The 20,117-nt window shown below is 34.0% G+C and overlaps 5 protein-coding genes across 5 annotated transcripts; 3 read left to right on the top strand and 2 right to left on the bottom strand.

The window, feature by feature from the left end:
• Positions 1-3,099: 3,099 nt before the first annotated feature.
• On the top strand, positions 3,100-5,899 carry LOC105117811 (proteasome subunit beta type-2-A). Its single transcript, XM_011015576.1, has 3 exons — positions 3,100-3,341; positions 3,434-3,557; positions 5,266-5,899. The coding sequence occupies exons 1-3, from the start codon at positions 3,184-3,186 to the stop codon at positions 5,611-5,613; spliced, it is 630 nt and encodes a 209-aa protein (XP_011013878.1). The 5' UTR covers positions 3,100-3,183; the 3' UTR covers positions 5,614-5,899.
• Positions 5,900-8,108: 2,209 nt separating this feature from the next.
• On the top strand, positions 8,109-9,816 carry LOC105117810 (UDP-glycosyltransferase 83A1-like). Its single transcript, XM_011015575.1, has 2 exons — positions 8,109-8,749; positions 8,874-9,816. The coding sequence occupies exons 1-2, from the start codon at positions 8,236-8,238 to the stop codon at positions 9,752-9,754; spliced, it is 1,395 nt and encodes a 464-aa protein (XP_011013877.1). The 5' UTR covers positions 8,109-8,235; the 3' UTR covers positions 9,755-9,816.
• Positions 9,817-10,293: 477 nt separating this feature from the next.
• Positions 10,294-13,079, bottom strand: LOC105117814 (protein YLS3-like). The gene is made up of 4 exons (XM_011015578.1): positions 12,779-13,079; positions 11,165-11,434; positions 10,639-10,686; positions 10,294-10,499 (listed from the first exon to the last, which is right to left on the bottom strand). The coding sequence occupies exons 1-4, from the start codon at positions 13,077-13,079 to the stop codon at positions 10,294-10,296; spliced, it is 825 nt and encodes a 274-aa protein (XP_011013880.1).
• Positions 13,080-14,589: 1,510 nt separating this feature from the next.
• LOC105117809 (leucine-rich repeat extensin-like protein 5) lies at positions 14,590-15,951 on the bottom strand. The gene is made up of 4 exons (XM_011015574.1): positions 15,492-15,951; positions 15,310-15,336; positions 15,038-15,097; positions 14,590-14,925 (listed from the first exon to the last, which is right to left on the bottom strand). The coding sequence occupies exons 1-4, from the start codon at positions 15,832-15,834 to the stop codon at positions 14,708-14,710; spliced, it is 648 nt and encodes a 215-aa protein (XP_011013876.1). The 5' UTR covers positions 15,835-15,951; the 3' UTR covers positions 14,590-14,707.
• Positions 15,952-18,168: 2,217 nt separating this feature from the next.
• LOC105117813 (non-specific lipid-transfer protein-like protein At2g13820) lies at positions 18,169-19,477 on the top strand. The gene is made up of 3 exons (XM_011015577.1): positions 18,169-18,710; positions 18,796-18,846; positions 19,350-19,477. Exons 1-3 carry the CDS (start codon positions 18,389-18,391, stop codon positions 19,475-19,477), a joined length of 501 nt encoding a protein of 166 aa, XP_011013879.1. The 5' UTR covers positions 18,169-18,388.
• Positions 19,478-20,117: the final 640 nt, after the last annotated feature.

Here is a 20,117-nt window from a genome sequence, read left to right as displayed (position 1 = left end):
AGAATTAAAACATGAAGAAAACAAAAACCGTCTACTATCTTGTTTCTAATATATTATATTTGAAGATTTTTTAACAACAACAATGTGAAAAATAAGGTAATATAATCCAATTATATTTGAATATTTATCTTCAATTTAAAAAATATTGTAAGAATAAGAATCATAATAAAAATTAAATAAAAAAGCCAAGCGCGGGTCTCCATCTAGTTAACGAATTATTTCATATGACATAATGACTTGTTTTGAGCCCGTAAACTAATTATTTTAAATAAATACAAGTCTAGCAGGGAGAGGCATGTGTATTATGTTACATGATCTTTTTCTTAGGCAGTTAATGAATTCGGAGAGATCCCTGTATTTTCTTCCCTTAAAATCCCCACATAAAAAAATTTAATCAAATCCTTATACTTATTTCTCCATATTATTAATCTTTTCATTGCTAAAGGTGTTATTTAACTTCGTAATATATTTTGAAATATATTAAATGAAAAAAAAATTAAAAAATAGCGATAACAAGGTAAATGGGCTTTGTGTAGGATACTCGAAGATGAGAATAAAAAACTTGGTAGATTTATAAACTTATTACAAACGAGAAAGAATACAAATAGTTAATCAATCCCTCCATCATCTGATGCAATTCTCTCGTTTACATGGAGAAAGGGTGCCGCTGATCCACCAAGCTTACACATTTGTGCTCCTCAAGGAAACTTGATATGCAGTTTACCAGCAACTTCCTTGTCAAAGCAGTCAGTGTCGCACTTCATTTCACAGAAGGTCTGGCCTTGGCCATCAGCTTTGCATTGCTGCTCGCAGGTATTGAAGCAGGAGCCGAACTGATCCGCGGCAGCTTTAGGAAGCTCAACTGCAGCAACAAGGACAAGGCACAGGACCAACAGTGCAGCAACTTTGTATGCCATTTTCCAAGATCTTCTTAATTTGCACTGCTGATGTTTTTTTATTTACTCCCTTGATGTGAAAAGAGGGAATGCAATCAGTTTTAATTTATAGAGGCTTCAAGTGGATACAGCGGGTGGTGAACCTCTGAAGACGGAAACGTCCGCCGATTTTTGTGTGATGTATCTCTATTTTTGGTGGTGGATTTGTGGATCTTGATGTTCGGCGGAAACCAACTCCTCTTCTCGAGGACCAAACCAATGACTCTTGTTAAAACCTCACTTCTAAATATAGTGGAGTTGTTTTTATTTTGTTTTACCTTTCATGTTTCACGTAAAGTCAAGTTCTTGAATGACAAAAAAATAAGAGTTGTATGTTTTTGTGGAAATAAAAAAATAAATAAATAAGATTTACAAATATTATATAAATTCAAGACTGTCATTAAGAAGAAACTCAAGAATTAGAGAAGAAAAAATATATCATAAAGCAACATTTTCTAATTTGTTTGTCTCGTGTGTATAATTTATTCGTTGAGTTTATGGCACTTTTTTTTATATGAATAATTTAAATTAAAAAAAATAACTGCAGTTCTCATTATCTCAAGGTATATTACAATGTCAAAAATTTCAATTCAAAAGATAATTTTTTTTTCATGTTTTTTTAGAAAATAAATAAATGATTATAACATGAAATTTTAATTTTTTATTCAAATATAAAAAAATGATAAATTAATATTCATTATTATTTAAAAAAAATTGAAAACAGTAAATACAATAAAAAACAAAAAAGGAAGAGAGAACAAGCTAGCACACTCCAGACCCACACGAGCAAGCTATGGTACCCAACGTAGGAATATTTTATTATATTGACACTTTGTGTAAGTTTCTTCCGGGATAGAAACAATAAGTCAATAACGTCAAATTATAGGGATAAAATATTTAATTAACGAAAATTACATCATTTTATTATATTATTTGTAACTTCAATATTGTTTTTGTGAGAGGATACTGTTTATTTTGAACAATAAGAACCTCTCAGTTTTAGTTTTTTTTTTGTTAGTAATTGGAATGATATACTTTCTTTCTTTTTTACACATATATTTTTAAGGCTTCCTCTGTAAACAAGCTAAATTTGAATTTAATTAAGTTTAGCTCTTCATAGCTAATTAGTGACTTAGTTAGTAACGAGAGAAATGCAGTGTAAGTTGTGTTTTTAAAATTTTTAAATTTTTATTAAAAATTAATTTTTGTATATATTTTAGATTGTTTTGATTTGTTAATCTAAAAAAATAAAAAAAATATCATTTTGATGTATTTTAATATAAAAACATTTTAAAAAACAATCACAATTACACTTTCAAACAAGTTTTAATAGGGTTGTGGGCAAAAGCTTTTATCACATGAGGTTTATTAGCCCTAAAATATGAATTTGAGCATTTTTTTTTTAATTGACACTATAGGATAGTTATTTGTTTATTTAGAATTGAAACATACATTATGAAACTTTTAATGATGAAAAATAAAATCATTTTATGTTCACTTTTTTCCTCTCATTACATTTTATAAATATATGATATAACAAATAAGTAAAATATTAAGTTTAGCTTGTTTTTAAGTTTATTACACAGTTTAAAATAATTGAGTTTAAAATGAGTTTGAATCATACACTAATCAAATATTTTTTAAAAAATAATAAGCTTGAACCTTAAAAAAACACAAGCCAAACTTGAAATTATTAAAATTAAGGTAGTGTTTTTTTTTTGTCAGCTAGACCATTTTTTAAAATTAGTTTTTGCTTTAAATTATTTTTTAATGTGTTTTTTGATCATTTTAAGTGATAATATTAAAAATAATTTCTCCTTTAATACCAAAATACTCTAAATAAATTGAAGTTAAGCGTCTCATAACCAGGTTAATTTGTATCCCTAGAAAATTTTCTTCCAATGGCTAAAATAATTGTTCCTTTCCCTTTTAAAACACACCTTTCACCGGAGAAGAAAGGCCCAAGGCCCACTATCTTAAAGGGCACTAAACCTAAACAAACACAAGGGCCCAGCCTAAGCAAATACAGTATAATTTTTTTTTTTTAACTCAGCAACAGCCACGCTTAGAAAGGCCTCCACTGCTAGAACATGTGACATGACCAAACTACCCTGCGTCCTTTAAGTCCGCATTCGGCTTTTGCCTACTTGCTGAACAAGCAGCCCCGTGGCCTTGATAAAAATATATCCCTCGCTTCCTTCCCGAAACAAATCAAAACCAGATCAAGAAAGGAGGAAAAAAAAAAAAAATGGAGTGCGTATTTGGACTAGTAGGTGACGGTTTTGTGATCGTAGCATCAGACACATCTGCCGTTAACAGCATCCTGGTTCATAAAACTAACGAAGACAAGATTATGAAACTCGACTCTCACAAGCTCGTTGCTGCTAGCGGCGAGTCAGGCGACCGGTTTGTTACTTGCCCATTACAGAATATTAACTTGCTAATAAATGATTGTTCTTTTTTTTGGCTAATGTGTTTTCTGGGTTTTGTTTTTTCAGAGTTCAATTCACGGAGTATATTCAGAAGAACGTGGCTTTGTATCAGTTTCGTAATGGGATTCCTTTGACCACTGCAGCTGCTGCTAACTTTACTCGTGGAGAGCTCGCTACTGCTTTGAGAAAGGTAATTATTTTTTAATTTAATTTCAGATTTGGGGCTCTAGGGTTTTTTTAAAGAACATTATGTTCAGTGAATGGGTTTGAGTGGTTTTTACCATTCGATGCTGGTTACTAATAATCAGACCTAAGTGAATTTGATTACCTAATTTTGGTAATGTAGATTTATCTTTGATTTGTTTGATTAATGGCTGCTTTAGTGTTGGTGGAGATTACATTCCCACGATGGTTTTCTTGGATTTTTTTTTTACACTGTATTGCATGTTCACTCATTCTAAGACTTCGGATTTGAGCAATAAGAGTGTGAACTATCTCCTTTATCGTTTAAATTACTGTTATAAATCACAGTATCAGGAAATTTGACCACTTGATCTATAATGATCGAGAAGGAATGGTATCGAAAAACCTACGAGATTGAGAGGTAGGGGCTGTTTTGCTAGGTGGGGGTAAGTTGGTGGGGTCATTTAGAGCATAGAAATACGGGTCTAGGGTAATTAAAGGGGGGAAAAAGGAAATGATCTGTGGAGCGATAGAGTTCTAGACATGAAAGTTTGATAATCCGTCAACATTGGAGGGCAAAAAATGCTCTTGAAGAACAAAAAAGTGGAGAGAGAGAAGGATAAGAAAGAATGTGTTACGTTATGATCCTTTCTTCCTTATTTGGGGCGTTCAGATGGGAGTAAAAATATGATCTGAAAACCTCTGCCCCCCTTGATAGTAATAATAATAATAATAAAAAACAAAAAAGGACAAATCACATCGTTATGCAGAAGAGCTTCCTTAAGTCACCTGGGTTCAACAAGTCATTCATGTGCTTGTAAGCAACTAAGATTACAAGCTATTAAATGCTGAGGTATTAGTTCCTCCCCCCATCCCCAAACAAACAGAAAAAAATGTAGAAACACTCAGGTATTAGTTAACTAACAAATCTTAAGCGCCGCATCTGTAAACTAAAGCATAGTTTAAGAATGACTATTTGGATTAGGTAACTCCATTAAGCTAAAACTTATTTTTTGTGTGCCCTTGGTATCGGAAAGAAGGTACTTCGTGCAGTTATGTGCGACTGTTGCACCAATGAATGCTGAAATTTGTGATCAGTGAGATAGCTGTCTAGTGTGCAAGAGTGAGTTTTCTGGTTGTATTTTTTAGAATTAAGAATTTAGTTCATAATTTTTTTGGGTTTTGTAAGTTGTCTCCTGTTGAAAAATCTCCCTTGCCTCCATATAAGGGATTATCCTTCATGGTACCAGTTTTTAATTTCCCATTGTCAAAGGACATGCCAATAAAGTTTAGTTTATGTTGGCCTCTGGTTTGATACTTAAGAAATGAATTTCTTCCTGAGCAATGAGGCAACCAGATAAAATATATACAGGGGAACTTGTTCATTTATGGCCTGTGTTAGTTTTATAATGCACATTCATGATTGTAAATTGCCTTAATTTTCTATAATCTGTGTCTTAGTGGATTTCTGGAGAGCTTTTCAACTGAACATAGGTTTCAAGTATTTCATAATTCAATCGGGGTTGAAGTGGAATTGTTTTGTGCTTTTCATTGTTGTTATGTTTTGAAATCTTGTAAATAGACACTCTTGGTAGAGAGCACATGCTGTGTTTTGGTTTCCATGATTTGTGGTCATGCAAGATACTTATCTGGGTTCTTATAACCAAATGCTCTCTTTGGTCACGCAAGACTGATTTTAATTTTTGGTCTTTCAGAACCCTTACATGGTAAACATCCTGCTGGCTGGCTATGACAAAGAGACAGGTCCCTCTCTATACTACATTGACTACATCGCTACCCTTCACAAGGTTGACAGGGGAGCATTTGGTTATGGGTCTTATTTTTGTCTCTCCATGATGGACAGACACTACCACAGTGGCATGTCAGTGGAAGAAGCAGTTGAATTGGTCGACAAATGTATAACGGAGATTCAATCCAGGTTGGTTGTGGCACCGCCGAACTTTGTGATCAAGATTGTTGATAGGGATGGAGCAAGGGAGTATGCCTGGCGTGAATCTGTCAAGGACACCCCAACAGCCCAACCTGAGGCTTTGGGAGTTTAACTTGCAGTTATTTTTTTCTTTTTAATGTTTAAAAGGGCCGACAGTGAATGTTTTGTAACTTTCATCTGATTGCGTAAAACTTGTTCCAAATGCTATTCCGGTACTTTATTTATGGGGTTGGATGTGCTGACGTTCCAGAGTTGTAATTTGGAATGTCATGGACTTCCGAAGATCCAGGTCTTCTCAAGTCTCTCTTGGCTAGAAAAGCTCTTTGGAACTGGAACCTCTGATTCTCGTGGTGCCATTATACTAGATTTTTATCTGCCTGTATACCTGAATTTATTTACTTATTTCTTCAATGGACGCACATGCAATTTCTTTTCATGGTTATGCAAATTGCCAAGAGCATTGTTGTTAAAATGACACCTTTGTCTTTTCTTTAAAAAAAAATAATAAGCCTTGGTTTTGGGGGTTTTTTATACAGTAGATTATACTGGTTTTTTTTCTATAATTTTTAAACAATAAAATGAATTAATTACTTTTGATTTCATAAAAAATTAAAATGGTTATCAAAACTGACCAATAAAAATTTATAACTTATTTTAAACTTTTTTGTTTATTTCAGAACAATAAAAAGTTAACTTTGCCTTGGGAGAAATTGACCATAGGTTCATAGGTTTTTTTTATCTTTCTAAATATATTTTATGGTAAATCTAAGGACATATGGATGGTAATTTGTGTTTTTTTTTGCTATAAATATTTATTTTTTAATCAATACATATGGATGGTAATTTGTGTTTTTTTTTAAATATTTATTTTTTAATCAATAAAATTATTAATGTGTGTTTATTATGAACCATCATGTAAAAAGTACCATGTCTTTTGGGCAGTGTGTATGAAGTTGCCTGATAATTGAACAAGCTCTTTTATTATGTTATTAGAAACACTATTATGTTTTTTTTTAATAGCCTTTTTTTTTAATTTTTTTTCTTTTTTCTCTCCTCTCCGATGAATGCAAGTTTATCCTTTTTTTGTTTAATATTTCAATTTCAATTTTAATTTTCTTAATCTTTTTATAAAAATTTTATTCTTTTTATTTTAGTCCTTTAATTTTAATATAGTGCAGGAGAAAAGTCTGTTTTGTGAAACGTAAAGGCATAGCTTTCGTTCATTGAATTAAAAGTTATATATACAGCAGAGACAATTGAATTAAAAGTTATATATACAGCAGAGACAATACTGCAAAGTTTCAATCAAATATAACAATTAGAGTTTTATACTATAACAACCTCCTCTCACTTGTATATGTCCTATTCTACATGTGATTAATTAGTGTTTGTTTCAGACTTGATACTTGCTTATCAATAGTGTATTTTTTATTTTATTTTGATCTTTATTAATTTGATTTTTAATTTTTTTTCTTAGTTTTTTTATTAAAGTTTTTTTTTATTTTCAATTTAGTCTTCAATTCTAATTTGACATATATAATATTTTTCAATTTGAATCTTTTTTTAATTTTTATTTTTTTTCTGGGCTCTTTTGGTAAAGTTATGGTAGTTTTTAATTTTATCATTTAATCCACATCTATTGAATTTATTTTTTCTAATTTAGTTTTTATACTTTTGATTTTTTTTTTATCATTTTGTTCTTTTTTTTCAATCTAATCCTTCAATCAATAATTGTTTTCACCCTCTAATTTGTTTTTTTTATTTTCACCCTTATTTTTTAATTATTATTTTTTATTTTAAATTCTTTTGTATAATTAATTTTTTTCTTTTAATTTCATCCTTTAGTATATAATTTATCCAAGTAAATCCTTTTTTATATATAAATATGTAAAAATAATTTTTTTTCTCTCTATTTTTTTTTTTTTAAAAAGCCGGTGGAGACATAGTTAAATAGTCGATGGACACTATGATCGAGTTATTAGATTATTTTTTTCTTAAATATAAACTTATAGCGCCTGGACAAGTTAGAAAAAAAGAATGAGCACGGAGATGCAGGTAGCGGGAACCTGTGTACTACCTTTCCAAAACGTAAAATTATAGTTATAATGGTTATTAAAACATTACTTGCGGACGTTGTAATTACCAATCAGTTTTTCTTTTTTCTTAAACTGGTTTGGTCATTGGCTTTTTTTTTTTTTTTCTCTTACCCCAAAAAAATGAATCAACAATGATTTGGATGACATGCCATATCCATTCCAAAAAATTAAGAATTTATCACAAAATTACTTAATTTTTGTTAGCTCTGCCAATTGTACAGCATCAAAGCAATTTACAGGATTAGTAAAAATTGGACTTGGACAAATAATGTTCTTGAAATAGACGTTATAGAGCCCCAGTAGGAATGCTCCCCGCCTCTTTTCCCTGGAAGCGAAATTGAGTGTCGTAGCAGTCTCTTGTTCACAAAATTTGTGTTGTGCAACAATAAATGTCATGTCGCTTGAATGATTACAAGAGTTGTAGTCTATCCATTCACTGAAACACAGTGAGATCTTCTAACCAATGAGCTTCTCAGGCTTCCTTGTAGTTAGCAACCCATGCGCTCACGTAGGCTCGACTAAATTTCCTGGTACTTGATATTCCCAGTGACCTCCATTTTTGAAAAAAATGATAAAGTGCCTATATAAACAACAACTTGATCACAAGACCAGACTGAATAAACAGTGAAATATACACCATGGATCACACTTCCATTTCCACTAGTCCTCTTCAAGCCAACGCCCATGTTCTACTGCTGCCATTACCTCTTCAAGGACACGTTGCCCCATTTATGAAACTAGGACACCAGCTTGTTAGACATGGAAGCAAGGTCACATTCTTAACTACAGAGTCCATACGTTCGCAAATAGAGAAGGTTGACGAGGAGGAACATATGAGGATTATTTCTATTCCTGATGGATTAGCACTAGAAGATGACCACAAAGATGATAATCGACTAGTCCAGAGCTTCTTACACGTCATTCCTGGTCACTTGGAGAACTTGATTAGGAAGACCAATGAAGATGAGCTGATTGGCACTGGCCAGATTACTTGTCTCATAGTTGACGTGGTTCTAAGTCGGGATCCTATTGAGATTGCAGAGAAGATGGGGCTAAAACATGCCATCTTTTTCCCTTCAGCACCAGGAGTACTGGCACTGATACTTCATCTTCCAAAGCTTATTGCGGCTGGCATTATAGATGCTGATGATGGTAAGTTTATGAACTACTAATGATGTAAATGACCTGTTGGGACTTAGATGGAGAACAAGTAAGAAAGAGTTAGAGCTAGAATATTTCATATGACAATTCTAATTGAAAAACTAAAAATCTGTAGGTACTGTGGAGAAGAATGAGAAGATACAACTATCACCAAATTTACCAGCCATGGATAGTGCTGATTTTATTTGGAAGAGACCAGGAAACAAGTCCAACTTCAACCAAAAGGATGTGTTTCAGTACCTCCTTCTTGTTAATCAAATTCTGAAGGTTCCCAACTGGGTTCTATGTAACTGGTTCCACGAGCTTGACCCTTCAGCAAATGCCTTGCTTCCGAACATAATCTCTGTTGGTCCATTGCCTGCCCATGATGGGAAATCTACTGGAAACTTTCGGTCAGGGGACTTGACTTGCTTACCTTGGCTTGACAGACAGTCTCCTGGATCGGTCATTTATATCGCCTTTGGTAGCACATCAAAGTTCAGTCAACAGCAATTTCATGAGCTAGCATTTGGCCTTGAACTCATCGGTAAACCATTTCTATGGGCTGTTCGTTCAGACTTCATCGATGGGATTTCTATTGAATATCCCGATGGCTTCCAAGATAGAGTAAAAAATCTTGGAAAGATAGTTAACTGGGCACCGCAAGAAAAGGTGTTGGCTCACCCTTCCATTGCCTGTTACATGACTCATTGTGGTTGGAACTCAACTATGGAGAGCATAAACATGGGGATTCCCATGCTATGTTGGCCGTACTTTGGAGATCAGTTCTGGAACAAGAGTTGTGTATGTTATGGTTGGAAGGTTGGCTTGGAAATGAACCCTGACGAGGGTGGGATGGTCACGAAGCATGAAATCAAGAGGAAGGTGGACGAATTGCTGTCTGATGAAGGCATAAAAGCAAATGCTCTCAAGTTGAAGGAACTGGCTCAAAACAGTGCCTATGAAGGGGGATCTTCAAAAAATTTCAGGGACTTTGTTGCACAACTGATGCTTTAATGGACAATATCTTTCACTATTGTATGAGGCTTGTTAACCTTTGAATTTGATAAATAAAATAACGCTGCTATTATTATGGAAAAAGCAATGGAAGATTTCATTGGCCATTTTAGAAGGAGAAGGAATTAAAACCCGACAGTTCTCTCCTCTCCCCACTTATTTTGCCTCCAGGCCAAAATCGATATCTCTCTCTCTCTCTCCAAATCCAAGGGTTTTGCATGGACTCGCCAGAATAGAGCTTCCAAGAGTGAAGCAGTCCAGCTCAAATTGTATGATTAAGGATCCCCCTTGACTCGCTGCATGAAATTTGATCGATTGTATTTGCAGAAAGTTTACTTCTACATTATATAATTTTGAAAATTTGAAAGAGAAATAGTGGGTTTCATGAGATGTTGCTGTAGGTCTCAAAGAATGTTTTACCTCCTGACAAAAAGGAAAGAAAAAATAACAGTAATAATAACAACGGTTGCCATCTCAAAATTCAAAATTTCCTGTGAACATCCAATTTCCACTTTTTACAACAAAAGTTCAAATGCCAATCAAGTGGTAAGCATACGATGATTGCAACAATACAGATTGAAGATTACAGTGGGAGTTAGGACTCCAGGTAGAAACCAGCCGTTGCTGTTGTGTTTCTCTGCTGATGAATGCGATGCTGGTGCTATAGGTGAAACTGGGCTTGCGGGTGATCCATCAACAGATTCTGGTGGCAAACTTGGTGCTAATTGATGAAGATCATCAGGACCTACAAAATTAAGACAGAAACTTCTTTTATCTTTTTGCATATTTCTAACAAAAATTAGAATTGAGATGTTTTTTTTAACACAAATAATCCATTGATTCTATACAATATCAATGAAGAAGAAATGATTAAGCTTGATTACCAGGCACTGAAGCTGTCGTGCCTCGGAGAGGGGGCAGTGCTGGAGACCCTGCAGCACAAAGAATGCAAATAACTAACTGCTGGTGAATTATAGTTGTATTTATTTATAATAGTGGGTAATGAAAACTTGATGTCAATTTATATCATGAAATCACATGCTAAAAATCAAGAATTCAATCCAGCCTCAATGATCAGCACCGAAAGTACTTGCTATTCAGTTGAATTAATACCTTCAATTTATTCACTGTGCAATTTGTACTAAAGAGTAATTAAAGGACAGTGCAACTTATGTATCAAAAGAATTTAATTTCCCTGGACTAGACCTCAGCATATTATTTTCCTTCTTCCACAGAAATGCTAACTTGCGCCTAATCCGTTAACAGAAATATCTACAGGACTGTGTATCTAATTAAGTCTTAAATTTTCCCAAACTTTTCACAAAACAAAATGTAAGAAAAAAAATAAGAGTAAGATCTAATAGTAGTAATGGATAAATTAATTGAAAGGTTCGGATTAATTATCTGAACCTGAGCAGAGCGAGTCCAAAGATACAGGACTTGACAGAGAGCAAGCAGAAGGCAAAGCAATCACTCTGGATTCATCCAATGGGAATCCGAAGATTAGAGGCTGCTTGATTAGGTAACAGAAGCAGTTACCGTCACTGGAATTCAATGCCTTGGAGAAGGCATCGCAGCACCGAGCAGTCGCCGTGTCTGTGACTCTGTTTGGCGGTGCCGACACGTAGCCGAGGCACGGAGAGAAGGCCACCAGTTCATCGCTGCAGCCGGGTGGTGAAGCTGGCGATGGTTCATGAAGCTGGGGATTGTTCAGCAGCGGCCAGGAGGAGGAGCATGGTGGTTAAAACGGCTGGGAAAATGATGATCGTCATGTGAGTCACGTCTTAGAGAGAGAGTGAGTTTTTGTTCGTTACTAATCAGTTATGGGCGTTTGCTTTATAAAGGATGCGAGTTTGAATGGCGGGAATGGGGATTTTCGTTTTTTATTTCCCGAGAGTTTACGGAAATACCCTTGTAATCAGTGTTGAGTGTACTTTTTTCTGAACGACAGCGTTTTTTTTTTTTATCTAGTGGAGGGACCATCAATTTCTCTGTATTTGTATTTTACCAAAAAAAAAATCCTTAGCAGTTCACTCAATGGTCAATATTTTAAGGAAGAGGAGAGGCCTGATGCAAAGTTTGTGGCGTTAGCATCTGATGGTTTATGGGATTTACATCAACAGGTTCAATTTCACCTTTTTTTCCCTTTAATTTAATAAATAAAAGGTTGAAAAAGAAAATAGATAAAAATTAAATTAGTTTTTTTAACTTTTATTTTTTATGGATATACCAGTATAGGTATTTTTTAGTGTATGCTAATTGAAATGGACGAGTGTCGACACATGAAAAGGTTGTTGAATGATACGTGTGAGTTTTTTTTAAATAAGTTTTTTATTATTAAAATAACATTGTTTTAATTAAAAAAAATAAAAATTAACCTACTAATGTACAAGTTGACATATCAACATATAACCCGAGTTTTACCACTAGCATTTTTTTGGTGTTAATCAGGCACTCATTGTGTAGTTGATTAACTTTATTCTGCCAATCTGACATTTTGTTGAATTTTCATATGGAGCTTGCAAGTTACATCACACTTCTGCTTTTAATCAGTATATGTATAGGGCAGCCAAATCATGTGCATCTACTGGCAAATGCTTGTTCATTGACTAAACAGTTCCTGAACTTTCTTTAATCTGCCAGTAGAGCCTATCTCAAAATCTAGCGCCAGCCTTTTTTGTGTGCAGAGGTTTAACAATATGCAGAGAAAGAAACGAAGAGACAGAATTTTCACCAGCATTTTTGTGCAACACCAAGCAATGCGTTCAAATTCAATGAGGGAGATCACAGCAGTGTAATGTAATTGTATTACCAGTCATCGATTTTAAGGGTTAAAAGGATCTGAAGAAAACCATGGAGAGACTGGTATGATTAAAAACATTATCAGAAAAATCCAACGTTGCTGTCAAGATTTTCTAACCAAAAATCTTAGAGAGCGTAAAGCGATGGTGTGCATGTTTTGAACTTTACATGCTTGTTTATTCTGTTTAAGGCTGACAAGAGATGATTAAGCTAATAACATACAACCATAAGAAGCGAAGGACGATACTAAGAGTTTGAGCAAAATCTTATCAGTCTTGCCACTCCCATTTGATGTTCCGTTCTCCCTTGACAGAATTAATTTAGGAAATACATTTTCTGTTGATGAAAGTGGCTGTGTAGCCACTACTGTAGAGCTGTCTTCTCTAGTTGAGTTCAACTGAACATGCATCTCACTTGGAGGTGGAGAGACTAGCACATCTGGAATATTTAGTGGAAACAGTATTGGCTTCGGAGCTGGAACTGCACGTGGAGGGGGGAAAGGAAAGGAAAGAATAAGAAACATGAAGACATATTCAAGAAGAGGAAGTAATTAACCTATTTGTGACCTAATTCAGAAAGGAAAGGATTGAGGTCTAGCATTTCCTTGGCAGAGAGTCAAAGGAGGCACAGATATGAAGCAATTTGGCAAAGGCAATATAATTGAGGTGCTCAAGGGAGGAAGAGATGATGCTGCCAGCAAACACAGGCAATTGTATCCAATGCGTATAACTTTGTTAAGCACTTCGCAGCAAGTGCTATTAATGGACACGGAGCTACTAGTTTGATTGAAACACAGCCCCAAATCAATACCCTGAATAGAGCAACCTTGGATTTGACATTCGACAGCAGGAGTTAAAATGACAAGCACAAAAGCCAAGCCCCAAATAAACCTGAAGGGAACCAGTTCTTGAGAGCTCATGACTGAAAACAAATAACAGGATCTTTGGTGTCCTTAAAACTAGCACAGCTACTGCAGGAGTAGTTTGCAAATAGTAAACTGTGCGCGTCATTCCATTCTACTCTCCCAACCTTCTCGTTTCCTTAACATGATCATCTTAAACCGTGAATGAGTTCTGATAATCTTAAACAGTTATATTTCTCGTGATGAAAAACAGAACGCAACAAGTATGAGTTCAGTTGCCAACCATAAATGTTTTCACAAAGCACCTAAGCAAATGGTTAAAAAATAATATAGATTATAATTTGAGGCTTTATTTAATAATTTAAATTATTGGATTGAATTAATTTTTTAACATGGTATTAGATATAAGATAACTAAACAGTTATGAATTTAAATTTTACTATTCTTATTTTTTGATAAAAATCAAATACAAATTAATATAAATTTTTATAAGTTTCAAGTCAAAAAAAATTTCAGTATATTTAAAAAATAAAATTTTAGATTGAATTGATTTTTTCACGTAAACAAGATTCAGCAGCTCCTGTTTCAGTGAAAGATGCTATTACAGTGTTACCCTCTCGTTTTCCCTTGCTTAATTAGACCGCTAAAGAGTAATTACTTACTCCAAAACTAACTAAATGGGTAATCCTAGTTCTACATCTGAAAGCATGCCCGTAACAAGGTATCGGTTGGTGAATTAGGACCAGTCACAGAGATTGTCAGGGGTCATGGAAATGTGAAGGTACCATCAGTAGATTTTACTTAACCAACCGAAAGGCTAAATTTTTATGACTTGGGCATGGATAATGCATGACTGTGGGATGAATAGAAAGGCTTGAATTTTGATTTTTTTTTTTCCCATCTGGTTTGATATTCGAGTCTGTAGTCTTTGTGCAATTGGTAATATATCCCATCTGGTTTATGATGTAATTTAGCAGGACAAGAAAAATGAGCTGACCGTGAGATTTTCTTCGATACTAATATATCCTATTAGTCTGTTTATATTCACTTTGAAGTGAAAAATCATAAGCGTTGGTGGGCAAAATCATGACCAACTATATATCACCAACCTTCCGAAAGAAATCAAAGTAATCAGATATTTATCTTCGCCAATACATGTATTTTATACAAAAATAACAAATTATTTAATAAATAATCACCCAAAATGATTTTTAATCAACTAAACAAGCTTCAAAATAATAGCTCACACTCGGAAAAGAATATTTCTCAACAAATGTAAAAGACAACATCTAGTAGTACTTGAAGAGTACAAATCCTACTGCAAATAGAAGAGATGGCGAAAGGCTATGAGAGGGCGCCGATGCCGATGGTGGAGTTAGAACTGGGCGACTCCCAGGAGTTGATGTCGGTGCCCCAGTATCCCCTGTAGATGATGGTGGCGTCAGGAGAGGTGTCGTATCAGATACTGGCGGGAGAGTGGATGGTGTCGGCTCGGGAACAACAGGAGCTGCTCATAAGGAATAAAACTCTTTTCGTATTAACACATAAACCATTATGTATTACACATATGCATTGAAATACAATAGACATATGACTAAGAGATTACTGAGTCTGATTACCTTCAGGACTAGCAGATGGAGAAAATCCCGGTGAGAGAGTTGGCCCAAGGGTGACAGGACCTGCCAATCATCAGAGTATAAGCGTACAGTTAATTATTTTGAACCAGAACTAATTAAAAGAAATAAAATAAAATCATCTTAAAGTGTTTTTAAGAACTCTCTGCCCAATTGATGATTGCATAACAATCAGCGTTGGATTTATTCAAGCGCGTAACTGTTGTTGGAATGGTCATGTAAGAGGATTAAAGATCACGATGGTTCAAAAATCATACCTGGAGCAGGAATTGGTGAGCTTGTGGCTGCAAGAGCAATAAAGTTTTACATTAGTGTTTTTACTACTTATATATCAACACTCAGCTTTTGAATAATTAAAAAGAAATCAATACATTAATAGACAGATAAAAAGAAGAAGAAGAAGAAGAAGAAGAAGATCCTTAAAGTTTTAACTAATTACCTTTGCATTGAACTGGGACACCAGGCATGTTGCAAGCACGAGGCAGAGAAATGGCTAAAGTTCTGTTGATTGGTATGCTGAAGGGGACACTGCCAGTTACAATAAGACAGAAACAGTCCATCCCATTACTTGTGAGGTTCTTAAGTGCACCGCAACAATCAGCCGTTGGTGAGGTACCAGTGGCAGCAGTACTATTTGTAAGAAAATTCATGCATGGGGTGAAGGTAGAAAGCACCGAAGCCGTGCATGCAGTATTGATCTGGCCATAAACAGGCAAAATCATGACTGCCAGAGCTACAGCCAGAAACGGAATCATGCGCGAAAAGGGCACAAAACGCTCCATGCCGGTGTGCTCTTGCAGCTAGGAGTACTCGGTGGAGAAAAGTATGGTGTTAAGAACCAACGGGGAGTAGATGATTGGATTTTAGAGTTTGGAAATCTGTGTTGGACAAAAAGAATGGTGAGGGAAAGGAATTTATAGAAGGTGAAGGAAAGTGAGGGAATTACACAACGTATCTGAAGTTGGTTTCGAAGCTCAACCACCTTAACTAATTTTGTTCGGGGAAGGATTTTGATTTTGACACCTGTTGAATTGTGTTTTGACTTGGGCATTTGATGGGCCTACCCTAATTTAGTGTCAAACTATAAGTGGCTATTGTTTTCAACCAATAAGAAGGTTACAGGTTCCGGCAAAGTTTGCTTTGACCCCTGCAATCCATTTTCTCTAAAATGTTGTCGACCTACCATTAGCCATTTTCTCAAATCAGAAGTTATGATCTCAGCCAATAAGAATCGTCTAAAGCCACCAATTTATTAACAAGTTTAACTACTTCAATCCAAGTTTTCTCGGCCACTTAAAATCGTTTGTTTGGTAAAGGAAGGATTAGGGGTGTTAAAAAAAATCAAGTTATTTAACCGAACGCAGCACGTCAAAGTTAATTAATATGAATTATTATAAATAATAATGGATAAAAAATTAAATAAATAGATGTTATAAGTCGGATTGGTTGGTATTTTCAAAAACTGACTAACCCAACTCAATTGGCATCACTCCTTTAGTTAATAAATAACTCTAATATTATATCCTTTTTCTCTTTTTATTTTTTTATGTTTAGTGCTAATTATATATTTGAGATATTGTAAAATACGTTGCAATATCAAATGTGATTTATGGTAAATAATTATATGCTTTTGAAAGTCATCAATGAATAAGGGAATTTAAAAGCTCAACCTATCCACACACACAAAATTAGCTCAACTAATATATTTAACCCGCTTGGGTTTAAATTTTTTTAAATAAATTTAATTTATAATTTATAAAATATTAAAAATTAAATTAGATATAATTAGGAATACCAACCCCCACCCATGAACACCGCGGGGAAGGATTCTTTAGAAATCCTGACTTTATTTGGGCCGAGAGCTGTGAAACAGTCCGGATAGTACTAATATTTGATACCCATGGGCGTAAATGGGTTGGGTTTCAGTCGCCCTTCTGACAAACTCAAGCCTTGGCCCTTTTATAAATACAAGTGCTTAAATTTTGGACTTTAATCAATTAAATCCGAAGCTCATTTAAATCAATAAAAATATGATTTTGCTCGTTTTTAGAAAATCAACTATAAGTCCCACTTTTTTGGGCATGCATGTGTTTGTATATGCAGACCTATATCTTTACTTCACCTATGATTAATTGGCCAATACCACTAATTTATTTGTCAAGAAATTATTACATGGAGCTGGAACTGGTTCACGCGTACCGAAGGTATTCTCATTGGTCACTAAAATGTTTTTTTGTTCTCTTGTTGGATTTAATTTCTTGATGTTACACATAAAAAATATACATTTTAATATATTTTTAATTAAAAAATATTTTTATAAAATTCCTACACCAAGTTACCAAACTTAAATGGAGTGCTTCCTTATCCATTCAGTAGATGAAGTTTATGGGCAGGTCATTTGTAATCCTAGTGAATCAAGATATATCACTGAGATCACAACTTCTACCTGATAATAGACGCCCAATTACAGGTCCAAGTCCCGACTAGTTATGATATGGCATGTATTGTATGAGCCATGTTAGTCTGGGCTGGGCTTTTGATGAAGTGGTAAAATATATTTTTTGTTTGAAAATATATTAAAATAAATTTTTATTTATTTTAAAAAAATTATTTTTGACATTAATTTATTAAAATAATCTAAAAATATAAAAAGTTAATTTTAAACAAAATAAAATTTAAATTTTTAAAACACATTATTTCAATAACATTCCTAAACATTATCTTAAGGGTGTTTAGAAGCGTGATAATTAATGTTTTTTAAAGTGTTTTTTGCTTGGAAATATTTTTAAATAATATTTTTTTAAATTTTTTTAATTTATTTTTGATATTAATATATGAAAATGATATGAAAATACCAAAAAAATATTAATTTAAAACAGAAAAATAAAAAAATTATATTTAAAAAAGTAAAAACAAAATCTTGAATGCACAGAAAGCAGAAAACAGTGTTTCTATTCTAGAAAGAACAAATCCAAAATAAGATTGCCTTTGAAAGTTAGATTATCAGACTTTCTTCTGTCCATTAGGATTTGCAAGGCCACTTTTTATGTCACCAAGCACATTCATTAATGTCAACGATCACCTTGCACTTGCATTTAGCACAATGATAGCATATATGATCTAGGCATGGCCATCTTTCTACAACCAAGTCCTAAATCCTTGCATCTATAAACGACATGTTGGTTAATACTCTAATAATAATTGTAAACCTGATCTCATATACGCTGTTTTAGTTCACCAAATTATCTCAAGCGCCTGAAGAGTTCAATGGCCTCGTCTATAAACTGCCATTGCTCACACTTGCTAGAATCAGCCTTGCTATAGAACACATATCACATGGCTTCAAGAGGAATCAACATGGGTCTAGTCATGGTCCTTATTGTGGCCATGCTTTCAGCTAAAGCCATGGCACAATCAGGTTGCGCCAATGTTCTAATTAGCATGGCTCCATGCCTAAGCTATGTCACTGGAAGCTCCTCGACTCCATCTTCTTCGTGCTGCTCGCAATTGGCTAGTGTTGTTCTATCACAGCCACAATGCCTCTGCGCTGCACTAAATGGCGGTGGTGCTTCATTAGGTCTTAACATCAACGAGACGGTTGCATTAGCACTTCCTGGTGCCTGTAAAGTACAAACCCCGCCTGTTAGCAAGTGCAATGGTAAGTTTAAAAACAATTATCTTCCGGAGAGTGCATGCATTATATAGAATATGGCCTGTATAATTTATTTTTTATGCTTTGGCAGATATTAATGGACCTGTAATGTCTCCAGCCGATTCTCCTGAAGGTTTGCCAGGTAATTCTTCAAGTTCTCCATCTAGTCGATGGAAATTGTTTGTCGATTGTCAAAATTTAGACGAGCCCCTCACTCTGATCCACTAATAAAAATAGTGATCTGTCTAATTATGTTAATCAGATGAATGACTGAATGTCCACAATGATGTTCTCATTGATTCTTAACGTCCAAGTCCTTCTTTTAATCCCTGAATATATAATTATATACAGAAATATGAATTCAAAATTGTGCAAAAGCTAGGTTTATTAACCAACTAAACTAAATGATGAACAAAGCTTGAACAATATTTTGAGCTTAATGTTAAGCTTGAATCTGGCTCGAGCTCAATTAGATCAGAATGAACCAAATTTGATGGTCAGACTTGGCACCAACTCAGTTACATCCTCAGAAAGTACAGAGGTACAGCTTCCAACAACATCAGGATCTTAGGCTAGGTGAAGAGTTCTGAGTTCCAGTACTTTGCCAAAATTCTTAATCTTAATTTCAAGAATGAATGAATGCAGGAGGATCTAAAACAGTTCCAGCAACTGGAGGGAGCCCTGGAAATGGCCTCATCATAAACAAAACCCTTCAGCTCGTTCTCTTTGTTTTGTTCATGGCATCATCTGCATCAACTTTTAGCAGCTACTGAGTTGCAGTTGGGGTGGCTAGTTAGGAGCTTCCCGTGCTAGCTATATCGGATCGTATTGTCTTTTACGCTTGTTTGACGTATTTACTTAATGCTTGCTTTACTATGTATGTGTGTTGAGCATTTACGTTGTTTAATAACAAGTGTGGTGTGATGAATAAACCTTTCTTGCTTGCTTTTATCTTGAAGAATATCATGAATATCGGATCTAGTTCACAATATTGCTATATATAGAAAGCAAAGCTTAGAAAAAAACAAAAAGGGACCTCTTAATTCGAAATTTTCAAGTTCATTACTTATATTATGATTTTAATCTGAAATTTTATTTTACTATTGCTGCGTATAGAATAGAAAGGAGGGTATTGTTTTTCAAAATATTTTTTATTTTGAAATATATTAAAATATTATTTTTTTTATTTTTTAAAATTTATTTTTAATATCAATATATCAAAAATATCTAAAAAAACTAAAATTATTAATTTAAAATAAAAATAAAATTCTTGAGAAGAATAATTGGATCCATAGGAGTTTTTTTTTTCCAAGGAAAAACAATAAGTATATCAATCAATTTTCATTTTTATCTAAGTAAATTTAGTATTTGTATTTGTTCATTTATATTTTGTATTTATACGAAGTTTATGTG

This window comes from Populus euphratica, unplaced genomic scaffold (assembly GCF_000495115.2).
Source record: "Populus euphratica unplaced genomic scaffold, PopEup_1.0 scaffold1542.1, whole genome shotgun sequence".
NCBI classification, from domain to species: domain Eukaryota; kingdom Viridiplantae; phylum Streptophyta; class Magnoliopsida; order Malpighiales; family Salicaceae; genus Populus; species Populus euphratica.
The sequence above is the reverse complement of the archived record's forward strand: the minus strand, read 5'-3'. Positions and strand labels throughout refer to the sequence as shown.